The sequence below is a fragment of the Eleginops maclovinus genome, chromosome 14 (genome assembly GCF_036324505.1).
Source record: "Eleginops maclovinus isolate JMC-PN-2008 ecotype Puerto Natales chromosome 14, JC_Emac_rtc_rv5, whole genome shotgun sequence".
Lineage (NCBI taxonomy): Eukaryota > Metazoa > Chordata > Actinopteri > Perciformes > Eleginopidae > Eleginops > Eleginops maclovinus.
In genome coordinates this window covers 14,906,047-14,918,687 of record NC_086362.1, presented here as the reverse complement: position 1 = coordinate 14,918,687, position 12,641 = coordinate 14,906,047, and the positions used below count along the sequence as shown (strand labels likewise).

Sequence of the window (12,641 nt, the reverse complement as noted above, 5' to 3'; positions counted from 1 at the left end):
GAGTAACATTACATTATTTCCCTTTTAAATGTAGTGGAGTAGCAGTATAAAGTAGCATAAAATGGAAAATCAGGTAAAATTATACTGAAGTACAGCACTAAATGCACTTAGTTACTCCTACCTCTGGTGATGTATAGATTCAAGGCAACCCAGAAAGACACACTGATGCTGTTATGGAATTGAAAAGTGACCCTGAGAATGATTTGTATTTAGCTCTAAGCTTTACAAATATAGTTGAATAATATGTGAATTGATCATGAGGTGGATCAGAAACCTGGTATTCCTCTGACTTGACGGCGAGCTGGGGAACCAGAGCCAGAAGTTCAGAGACCACTCTGACCATCTGAGGACGAGAGTCGCAGCTCAGCTGGGGTCCCAGGCTTCTCCACGTCGAGACAATGTCCACCACCTGAAAAGCATGTGTAAACTCAGTGTGTGTGTGTGTGTGTGTGTGTGTGTGTGTGTGTGTGTGTGTGTGTGTGTGTGTGTGTGTGTGTGTGTGTGTGTGTGTGTGTGTGTGTGTGTGTGTGTGTGTGTGTGTGTGTGTGTGTGTGTGTGTGTGACCTCAGCCCGGCACAGCTCCTGTAGTCCTTGCAGGGCGAGAGCAGCAGGGGTTGCCATGTCTGGTCGGGTGCACTGCTGCAGAGTCAGCGTGATGGCAGCCAGCATGTCCCCCCCATGCTGGTAAGGCCTAACGGAATTGTTATTACACATAATCAGAATCAGAATTATTTTATTCATCCCACCGAGGGGAAGTGTACATTATTACAGCAAAAGTGAAGATAAATGCCACGTCCAGTGTGTGTGTGTGTTAAGGCTGCTCGATTATGGCAAAAATCATAATCACAATTATCTTGTTCAATATTGATATCACAATTATCCATTGACTTTGAAAACATCCATTCATTGAGCTTTAAAAAAAAAAAAAAAAAAAAATGTGAACAGTATCTTTTTAAGCCGCTGGTTGCTAACCGTGCTAACTGATGTCTTCAGCGATGTAGGATGTGATGGCATGTGTTATATCTGGGTGTCTTTGCTGGTTGAGTCGGCCGCTGCCCTGTACAGCGCGTCCTTAATTGATGACTGTGATGTGGTGGATGAAGTCGAGGGGGCATTACTTCTGTTGTTGTTGTGATATTGCTTGCTCGTATTCCACTTTGTGATACTCTTGTTCACAAGTTGGTCTTGTTCTGCATTCTTCGCTCGCGCTAAACTCACACAACTAATGTCACTCACAACCTGGCTGAGAGGGCTTTTAGGGAGGGGGCAGGCATGCGCGGGCGGGCGGGATGTATAACGCAAGACAAATTGAGAGCATCATTGCGAAAGGGACGGCAGCGAAATAATTGTTTTATTTCGATGACTTTGTTTTCATAATCGTTGCAAGCCAAAATCGTAATCGAGATTAAAATAAGATTAATTGCACAGCTCTAGTGTGTGTGTGTGTGTGTGTGTGTGTGTGTGTGTGTGTGTGTGTGTGTGTGACCTCTCTCTGCAGATGTCTCTGAGGCAGGCCGCTCTGGACAGGATCTGCTCCCACTGGACGTCCTTCCCCAGCCCCCCCCTGCTGTCCTGTTGGCCCAGCAGACGCTGCAGATCAGGGTAGATACGATCCTGAGGAAGAGGCGGAGGAGAATACAAGAAGAATATTAAAGAAGGCAGAAAAATGTTACAGGCAGGGTTCAGATGCTCTGGAGCGGGACTGTAGGAGTGGTTTGGAGAGTAGCAGCACAGAGGCAAAGCACTGTACTGCAGTAGCAGAACTTTGAGCCACGCAAAAGAAAGGGCCCCCTAAAACAAATCAAAATCAGATTTAAAGTACACTATTTATAGAGCATTTTTACAGCCCTAACTTGGCATCAGACAGTTGCTAACTGCGCTATCTTCAAAGCTACCAGACTCCATGGACAATAGCAGTCATTTTTCTTCGCAGAAAAAGGCGGTCACTGATCCACCACAGCTTCCTAGCGTTATTGAGGGACTTCTGTGAAACCAAACTGACCCTTTAAAACAGATGAGTCTCACAATAACACTCCCCTGTTCTACAGAATTAATTTGGATAAAAAGTCTGTTACACATGTTGTTATAAGGTGGGTCGAATAGGTTGTAATAGAAGTGCCTCTCCCAACTAGGGGTGTGTGGACCACCATTTACTTTAGGCAATACACTTATTATAATAAGTACCTGAAAAAACTCTACTGAACTGACCCTCTTATCTGATGATGGTCATTTAGTATGATGGGATGCGGTGTTGTTGTCAGTTTAGCTTAGGAAGGTTCCTAACGGATTGAAATGACCTGGAAGTACCTCAGTGGCAGCCATGGTGATTTGATTCTCTAGTCTAGTCTGTATGATAGGAAAGGAGCTTTGAAAATGTCCTCTATAATAATAAAAAAGTGCTGTAGCCGCATCATTTACAATACAATCGATCATCACGAGAAATTATATCATGAAAGGTACGCTATTTATCAAGCGTTTTACAACTTATGCAGTACCTTGCCAAAGTGCTTTGTTTTGAACGTTCAGCTCTATATTAATCAAAAGGAGAATATGAACCTTACTTTTTTACTGAAATGATCAAATAAAGTCAACCTTTCTCAGTGTTTACTGAGCTGTGTGGGGTTTCTTAAACATTTTAAAAGTGTTTGAATGGTCAATACACAGTGATAGATATATGAAAGCCTAACAAGTAATACTTATATTGCATAACATTTTAATTTATTTTAATATTTTCATACAATCATACGTATTGGGATTCGTATGGATGAATACGTGTTGACCGCAGGGTGAGTGTCAGCAACCATTAAACCTAACCTTGTTAAAGAGACTATATTTTCTATGTTGTCCACGTTCATAAAGCATTAAACAACAGTATAGGAGAGACTCTAGAGTCTTTCAGTAGTCCTGTACAGAAAACTGTAGCTCCCCACAGCAGACGCACATTTATAACATTCGCTGGCGCGTCATAAACACGTGGGATAGTGTAAGTGCAGTCTGATTCTCAAAGCACTGCAGAATCTTTTCCTAAGTCCTGATGATATCACCTTTGCTTAACCCTGTGACGTTTCTCACAGAGGTCAAGGAAACGTGGTTAGGAACAGATGATAAGACCTGATTTTTGGACAGTTCGACCGCAACCACAGACCTGTTTCTTCCACAGAGCGGTCAGGAGGCGCATTGCCACTGATCTCAGCTTGGGGGCGCTGGCCAGCATGTTAAGAGTCTGCAGCACCATTGGGACACAGAGCTGCAACAAGCACATGGTGTGTGTTAATGGTTAAAATCAAGTGGGAAAGTATGATGAATATTCTCAGATTGTTTTATATTCATTATATGAACAATAAAGACAAATCTTTCAAAGTGAGCTTGCTGTGGTTTATAATACAAAGTGAACTTTAATGTCAATTTCTCTCTGTGTGAAAGCAAGGTGTCTGGTGCTGTATTTCTGTGTGTGTGTGTGTGTGTGTGTGTGTGTGTGTTTCTGTCAGAACAACAGTGGTGTACCTTATGAGTCCCGAGGTTTGGTAGACAGTTGAGCACAGCGTGAGCGAGGGCGGGATTCTTTTCCCTCCCCAGTTTGTACATCAGCACAGGAAGCAGAGACGGGACCTGCAGATACAGGGGAGCATGATGAAGGAAACCTAACTGTCCGTTCTCAAAGGGACATGTTTTATTTTTTTATCTCAGAGTCACTCATTTTTGCTCCTACATCTGGGACGAGGAGTAAATTGTCTTCTCAGTTATCTTGAAGTAAGAAAATTGCTCCTTTTTTTGTGGTTATTTTAGAGAAAAAACATGAGCTGACTGTTCTCCCCGTGGTCATTTGTTTCCCAGGTTATTTCATACCTGCTCTATGGATTCAAGTTAGAGAAGTTTTTTACCCGCCGTAACCTCAGGAGTAGTGTGACCACATACACACATTCTTAGATTTTTAATTACATTTATTGTTGGCATGTATCTTTAATGTTTTGCTGTTGTGCCACAATCATCTCCCAATTAAATGAGTAGAGAAATAGATGGATAGTTGGATCAATCAAGTATCTGTCTGTCTGTCTGTCTGTCTGTCTGTCTGTCTGTCTGTCTGTCTGTCCCTCTGTCCGTCCGTCCGTCTATCTATCGTTTACATGTATGTTTAGTGTTTTTTTTATGTTGTGGTTGTGAAACCTTGTACAACATGATTTGGCAATGCTATATTTTCGGTATGGTCATGCTAATAAAGCTCCTCTGAATTTCAATTGGAATGGAACGAAGACAGCCAAGGGTTAACTGTTCATTATTCCATTTGTTATGGAGGTCAGAAACAGGAAGTAGTTAGGGTCTTTGGCTGCATGTAGTGCACATGCTCTGCAGTGTTACAGCCCGTCATTAACATAAAGCACTTACTGCTGCCCTGCACCTTGGTCGTTGCATAGCAACCCCTTCACCTGCTTGAGAGGAAGAGGGAAGGTGTAGAAGAGGGAAAGGGAGATTTCCTTCAACATGAATCCCTGAAAGGCCGGGTGTTGACCCTAAACCATAAACTGCAATCAATATACTTATTGGAGCCATTAACCATTAGTCATGAAAATACTGAATCCAACTGGTTTGTATCTGAGTTACAGCATTATTTACAAAACAATATTATTAGAATTGTTAAGATATTCATGTAATCCAATATTTGCATAATTATTTTAGCTGGTTTTTGGACGATTGTGTTATCACAATAGTGATATTTGGATTTTTGATTTATTTGTTTTTTTTGGAAAGTCATCCAGAGTTGATTGTTCAATAAATCATACATTTCAAGAGAAACTAAAGAGCATATCTCATGTGGCTTCAGAAAGTTTCAGACCCAGGATCAGCACTTCATAATACTATTCTACAGAATCATTATGGATGATTTTATATGTATTTCTTTGCATATGCCAATAACGTTTCTACCAAGCCATCATCCACCGGAGCCAAGTGGCACTCTGGGAGCAATTAGAGCAGCAGGGGAAAAGTCGGCGGCGTCTAACGAGCGCGGGTAATGAGCAGCCCATAACACCATGTGATATTTCACATCATCTTTTGCAGCTTGTGACTCCATCTCCACCCCCCCTCTGGGTTTTGTTAGGTCTGTCAGTTCAAACCCTCTCTTTATAGAACTGTAGAAAACCCAGCAGCTGAAGGCTAGAAGGGTTTCTTTAAAGGAAGTGTTTTAGAGAATATATTTCAATTGATGTCCAAAAAACCCCAAAAGAAAAAAATGCAAATCATCTTCACCTCACCACTTGAACCATGTGCTAAAGTTAAGGTAGCATTCCCCAGGAAATGCATATGTATTTATATCTAAAAAATATATTTTTAAAGACAATGAAAGTCTCAATGGGCATAATCCATCTCTTTAATGGCTTACTTATAACATTTGAGAAAAAAAAAGATCCATGAGCGCATCTAAACTGCGATTTTTTTTACTTGTGATGCCAATGTATTTTTCTCATTTGTGCTGACCATTTTTGTTTACCATGAATTTTGCAACTTCCCCAAATACACTAAGAAAAGAAACACTTTGGTAAATGTACACCCATGAATTGGAGTATAATAAAATAAAACACAATATTTTATTATCTGATTTAGCAGTGATGTCATTTACGGGTTGTGTGTGTGCTTGTAAATGTGGGAATAAGTCATTTTAAACAGACAAAGGATCCATTTGAAATGTAGTCAATAAAGGTTGATTATCTTCAGAATCCATTATGAGAGCTGTATTTCGTATTTCTTTCTTTTTTTCATGAAGTGAAAATATACATTCAATCAATCACAATAAATGAATTAACACTGAATAACATGAATGACATGTATTATGTAAAGAATAAAAAACATTACCAGTCTTAATTTAAATGTTGTTTTTAGACAAAATATATAAACTGAAAAAATAGAATTTCTTTACATTTAGAATATTTATTCCTGATATGCCTCATTATGCCTTTCACAATTGATTAGTTTATTTTTATTTATATGAAATGTAACAAATAAATTTCAAAATAGAAACTTAGCGAATGCCAATTCTCACTACAAATGTAAATATATATTAGGCGAACATGTTTCTGCTTGTTGTTGTAAAAAAGGTCTTATTAAAAATCTGGCTTTTTTAATTGAAAACACTTTTTGTGTACCTGGCAGGGGTCTGCAGCAGCGAGGGCCTGGCTGGCTTTCAGAGCCAGCTGGCAGACATCTTCCCTCCCTGTGATGAGGAGATGGGTCACCATGAGGCTGAGGGAGCAGAGCTGACTCTGGCCGGAGGACAGGGCCGAGCTGACGGACAGCAGCCAATCGGCTGCCGCCGCGGGATCACCCGTCACTTTACGCAGTATGGACAGCGCCACGCTGAGCTCGTTGTACCAGGAGCTGAGAGGAAGAGCCAATGGTGGACTAGACTAAGAGACGAAGAAATGGCTATTAGTTTATTAGAATCATGCTCAAATCTGTGATTCAACTGAAAAAGTTTAAGCATTAAAACAGAAACCACACCCTTCGTGGAAAAAGCCAGGGTTTGTTTTTTCCGTCTCAATTTTAACTCCTTAACCAAAAATGTTATTCATCTTCACGTCTGAATGGACATCTGGATATCTTCCAGGAAACTGTCTGAAAATGCTAAAATCCCCATGTTTATAAGATGCCCTATCATTCTTTTTGGGTGTTCCTCTCCTGTAGTGTGTTCTATAGGTTTGTGTGCATGTAAATGGTCTGCAAAGGCTTAAATCCCTGTGTTTCTCTCCCACAATCTTCAACCTTTCCGAGAACCAGCACCTTATCGTGGTGGAGAGGTTTGTGTGCCCCGATGAACCTGGGGGCTGTGTTGTCTGGAACCTTGTGTTCCTGGTAGGGTCTCCCATGGCAAATTGGTCTCAGCGAAGGGGCCAGACTAAGATTGGTTCAAAAAGACCTCATGAAAAACACACATGAAAGCGAGGAACAGCCCGAAAAAGCAACGTGGGCAACACCTCCGCTTCACCGTCCCGCGAGCCCACCACCTACGGGAAACAGCGATGGGGTCGGTGCGCTGCCAGAAGGGTGGCAGTGAAAACAGAGGGTCTTGACGGACCAGACTCAGGGCGACAGAAGCTGGCTTTGGAGACGTGGAACGTCACCTCTCTGGGGGGGAAGGAGCCGGAGCTTGTGCGGGAGGTGGAGCGTTACCAGTTGGATCTGGTGGGGCTCGCCTCTAGCATAGCGTCGGTTCTGGAACCTTACTTCTTGATAGGGGTTGGACTCTATTCTTCTCCGGAGTTGCCCAAGGTGTGAGGCGCCAAGCGGGTGTGGTGATACTCAAAAGCCCCCAGTTGAGTGCTGCTTTGTTGGAGTTTACCCCAGTGGACGAGAGGGTCGCCTCCCTACGCCTGCGGGTTATGGGAGGGAAAACTCTGACTGTTGTGTGTGCTTATGCACCAAACAGCAGTTCAGAGTATTCGGCCTTCTTGGAGACCCTGAAAGAAGTCCTGCATGGGGCTCCTGAAGGGGACTCCTCAGTCTTGCTGGGAGACTTCAACGTACACATGGGCAATGATGGAGGGACTTGGAAGGGCGTGATTGGGAGGAACGGCCCCTCCGATCTGAACCGGACTGGTGGTTTGTTACTGGACTTCTGTGCTAGTCATGGATTGGCCATAACAAACACCATGTTCGAACATAAGGATGCTCATAAGTGTACGTGGTTCCAGAGCATCCCAGGCAGAAGGTCCATGATCGGTTTTGTTATCGTATCATTGGACCTGAGGCCGCATGTTTTGGACACTCGGGTGAAGAGAGGGGCGGAATTGTCAACTGATCACCATCTGGTGGTGAGTTGGGTCGAGTGGCAGGGGAAGCCTCTGGACAGACCTGGTAAGCCCAAACGTGTAGTGCGGGTGAACTAGGAACATCTGGAGGAATCCCAAGTCCAGGAAGCCTTCAACTCACACCTCCGGCGGAGCTTTTCAGGCATCCCTGTGGAGGCTGGGGACATTGAACCAGAGTGGGCGGTGTTCAGAGCCTCCATTGCCGAAGCTGCGGCGGGGAGCTGTGGTCTTAGGTGCCTCAAGGGGTGGTAACCCTCGAACCTCCTGGTGGACACCGGTGGTCAGGGAAGCCGTCCGACTGAAGAAGGAGGCCTTTCGGGATATGTTATCCCTGGGTACTCCTGACGCAGTTGCAAGGTATCGACAGGCGAGACCGAGGCAAAGCAGCGGGTGTGGGAGAAGTTCGGAGAAGCCGTGGAGAAGGACTTTCGGTCGGCACCAAAGTTGTTCTGGAAAACCGTCCGACACCTCAGGAGGGGGAAGCAGGGAACACTCCAAGCTGTGTACAGTAAGGATGGGACATTGTTGACCTCAACTGATAGGGTGATAGGGTGGTGGAAGGAACACGTTGAGGAACCCCTGAATCCGACAACTCCGCCCTCTATGTTAGAGGCGGAGCTGGAGTATGAAGGGGGATCAACTCCAATCTCATGGGGGAAAGTCACTGAGGTAGTTAAACAGCTCCACAGTGGCAAAGCCCCGGGGTGGATGAGATCCGCCCAGAAATGCTAAAGGCTCTGGGTGTTGAGGGACTGTCATGGTTGACACGTCTCATCAACATTGCGTGGAAGTCGGAAACAGTACTGAAGGAATGGCAGACCAGGGTGGTGGTTCCCCTTTTTAAAAAGGGGGATCATAGGGTGTGTGCCAATTACAGAGGCATCACATTACTCAGCCTCCCCGGGAAAGTTTACTCTAAGGTGCTGGAAAGGAGGGTCCAGCCGATTGTCGAACCTCAGATTGAGGAGGAACAATGCGAACGACAGACCAGCTTTCCACTCTCGCAAGGATCCTGGAGGGGGCCTGGGAGTACGCTCATCCGGTCTACATGTGCTTTGGCCATAGTTCTCAGCACGAAACCGATGGACTGTCCACTCCAGGTAGGGAATGAAGCCTTATCCCAAGTGAAGGAGTTCAAGTATCTCGGGGTCTTGTTCTCGAGTGAGGGAACAATGGAGCGTGAGATGGGCCGGAGAATCGGAGCAGCGGGAGCGGTACTGCAGTCGCTTTACCTGCACCGTTGTGACGAAAAGAGAGCTGAGCCAGAGGGCAAAGCTCTCTGTCTACCGGGCCATTTTCGTTCCTACCCTCAGCTATGGTCATGAAGGATGGGTCATGACCGAAAGAATGAGATCGCGGATACAAGCGGCTGAAATGGGATTTCTCCGCAGGGTGGCTGGCATCTCCCTTAGGGATAATGTGAGAAGTTCAGTTATCCGGGAGGGACTCTGAGTAGAACCGCTGCTCCTTTGCGTTGAAAGGAACCAGTTGAGGTGGTTCGGGCACCTAGTGAGGATGCCACCTGGGCGCCTCCCTAGGGAGGTGTTCCAGGCACGTCCAGGAAGACCGAGGGGTAGACCTAGGACCAGGTGGAGTGATTATATCTTTTCGCTGGCCTGGGAGCGCCTTGGAATCCCCCAGTCAGAGCTGGTTGATGTGGCCAGGGAAAGAGAAGTTTGGGGCTCTCTGCTGGAGCTGTTACCTCCGCGACCCTGACGGAAAAGCGGGAGGAGATGGATGGATGGATGGATATCTTCACTGTTACCTGTGGGAGTTTATCCGTCTCTCTGCTGATTCTGCGGAGAAGGATGTGGGCCAAGTCCTGGTTGAGTCTGTGCCTCCGCTGGTCAGCCAGCGCCTCGGTGAGGCCCGAGCAGGACAGCAGCTGCAGCACCGGAAGAACCAGGACCGGAGTCAACCAGGGAGCCAGCTCCACCTGCTCAGGAACCAAACTCAGAGCTGCCAATGAGAGGAGGAGAATAACACCAGGGTTAAAGAATCCATATGGACAAATCAGGTTCTAAATTAGAAAACACCAAATGCAGTGTATTTCAGGAGTGTTCATAAGAAGTTACAGAACAGATCAATTCATGTAAAGAAACTCAGTATGACAACTATGGGAGCCCATATAATAAATCAATGTGTAGTTATTATATGCAGACTTTTTCAAAAATACTGTGTTTCTGTCTATTACTTAGCACAAATAAGAAATGGACAAAAACCTCAGTGGTAATACAAGATATCTGACCAAAAGAGGGGTGGTTTCTCACAAATAAAGAACAAGCAATAGAAGGTGAGGGAAAAGGTTTTTAAAATTACACCTCGACATTTAATACTGATCCAAAGAAGAAATTCCTTACACTAAAGTTATGCATTATACATTGCTGTATTGATATGAATAAGCTGTCAGGGGAGGGGCTGATTTTTAGTAGTGTTTGACAGGAGAAGGATTACACTTCAAGAACATCTCTTGAGTTCTGTATGTCTACCCTTGTCTGTCTAAAAATATCCTTTAATTTGTTTATGAAAGATATTTTTTACCCAGATTAAGCAAGCTGGTCTGCTGAATTGCAGGGACTTCCAGCAGGAGAAGGGCCACGCCCATCAACAGCTCGTCCAAAGGCAGCTCCTTTACACATAAACAATGAAGGTTGGCACAAATAAATCTGACATATAATCAGAATTAGAATACAATTTTATGCTCAATTTTTGAATAAGACGAGATAAAAAAAACATGTATTTGAATTATTTTAACAAGTTAAAAATGGGCAATAAATAAAAAGGACGTTGCTGGTGTCACCTGCTGGCAGGCCGGCAGGAGCTGCTGTAAGAGGCTGAGAAGAGGCCTGCAGTCTGCGTTTAAGCTGAGGCAGCGCCTGCAGGCACACAGCAGCTGCAGTATCAGCCCCACCCTCTCTGATCTCCAGCGCTGCTCAGGGGCCAGGACCATAACCTGCAGCAGAGCGTCCACAAACCCACAGAACTCCAGCACCGCCTCCACACTGTCCACCTGTCAACAAGAGAGGAAACCAACACCTGTTAAAGGGGCCCTACTGTGCTTTTTTGTGCATTTAACTGGCCTGCAAAGGGTAAGTGGCGGGACTTATATAAAGAGGTAGAGCAATCACAGCAGAGCTGGCCAGCTAACCAATTCGAGCAGACAGGGCTCTGTTCTGATATCAGTTTGTTACCTGCATGTGTGGCACCAGCTGACAGAGGCAGTGCAGCAGGCTCTCAAACACGGGTTCTTGGTCCTTGTTCTGGAGGAGTGATCTGGCTGCTGGGTGTCTGGGCATCAGCACCCTGAGGAGACCGTGGCACAGGAGGGCGTGCTGCGGCTGCCTCTGAGGCTCACAGTACAGGTAGCGCAGGAAGGGGGCCAGCATGGTGATGTAGGCGGGTTCATTTCTGCAGAAAATACTGACACCATAAATCCTTCACGGTTGACACCATGTGAGAATCCCTTACATTGATCCTTGTAGAGAGAAGGACCGTGCTGTATGTATTTGTGTGTCCTGCATAATAACAGCTGATGATGGTTAGATGAGTTATCTGACAACTATGCTTGCCACAGATGGCTTTGAAAGTCATGCAGTGAAGGAGGTTGATTGGATGGAGCCTTCAAGGCCTTCAGTATGTGGCAGCCATGCTCACCTCTCAGCAGCCTGCTGGATGAAGTCATCAATCTCCAGCAGCAGAGTGGGCCAGCAGTCCACTCGGTTCTCCAGAGCAGTGATGTATGGGTGAGGGTTGCTCCTGAAAAGTTGTATCACAGATCTTACTGGTTTTGCTTGAGGAAATGTTTGGAATCACCAAAGAAATCACAGTTCCATCTTGTGGGGAACATCAATCTCCGTGCCTAAAACCAGATATCTCACTAAAGAGCAACATCATGGGGAGCCTACAGGAGAGTCATTCGGATACACTGTCCGGAAACCTTAAAAATCCATACCAAAATATTGGTACAACACATTTCACATTTGGTGCAAACCCATAGAGTACATTGTAGAAGTTATTAAAGTAGATATTAGGAGCAAAAGTCAGAAGATAACCACAGTCACAATATAGCAACCATTAAGCTCCCAGAGGTTTGGACTTTGGCAACTACGACTGCAAGATGGTTGATTTAGTAGAAAAAGTCTCATTTTTGTAGCTGTGACACCTTTTTGAGTGCCTCTATGGAATCAAGTTATGGAACAGCTGTGGAATAAAAAAAATCAACTACTGTAACACAATCTGTTCAAACGGTGAAATATATACTTTAATTTCAACTGCTGTTATACGGCTGCTATCATTCTACTTTCTTCATGCTACACTTACTTTATTTAAAAAAAGAATACTGTTACTGTACTTATTGTTGACCACCTGGATGCGGGCCACTTAAGTAATATTTAGCCACTTTACCTTTGCAGTCACAATATCAATTCAGCCTCTGTGGGACCAATACAGGTATTCTGATTCTGATTTAGCCAAGCCCCGATACCAAGCGTTTCTCGATACACTGCCAAGTTCCCGCTCTTGACCTGTCCTGAATAACCCCCCCCCCCAGCCTCCACCACTGTTGAATTTGCAAACCCATTAAGCCCAGACAAAACACAGGGGTCAAATCCAAAGGTGAAGCCTCTGTGTATTGTTAAGATTTTGTGCACACAGACAGACCAGAGGTTAACACAACAATGGTTGGTGTGGGGGGCGGGGGTTCAGCTCCACTTAACCGATGCGTTCCATCAATCACATTTTAAGTGTAGGACGGAAGTGACTGAGAATGTCTGTGCATGTGGCAGCCTGCAGTGTGGCCCAGACATGGACTACTCAAGCAGCCCCCCCCGATTCATCCCCCTC

General features: G+C 44.9%; 1 protein-coding gene across 3 annotated transcripts in view; it reads right to left on the bottom strand.

The window, feature by feature from the left end:
- focad (focadhesin) overlaps positions 1–12,641 on the bottom strand; it is a 60,310-nt gene that overhangs the window by 26,321 nt on the left and 21,348 nt on the right. For all 3 annotated transcript variants that reach the window (XM_063900420.1, XM_063900421.1, XM_063900422.1), the window contains exons 6-16: positions 11,454–11,555; positions 10,991–11,207; positions 10,600–10,809; positions 10,341–10,428; positions 9,565–9,758; positions 6,138–6,398; positions 3,505–3,609; positions 3,146–3,247; positions 1,487–1,614; positions 565–691; positions 275–409 (exon numbers count right to left, since the gene is read on the bottom strand). In XM_063900420.1, the coding sequence (XP_063756490.1) occupies positions 275–409; positions 565–691; positions 1,487–1,614; positions 3,146–3,247; positions 3,505–3,609; positions 6,138–6,398; positions 9,565–9,758; positions 10,341–10,428; positions 10,600–10,809; positions 10,991–11,207; positions 11,454–11,555 (1,669 nt within the window). The remainder of the gene's footprint in view (positions 1–274; positions 410–564; positions 692–1,486; positions 1,615–3,145; positions 3,248–3,504; positions 3,610–6,137; positions 6,399–9,564; positions 9,759–10,340; positions 10,429–10,599; positions 10,810–10,990; positions 11,208–11,453; positions 11,556–12,641) is intronic.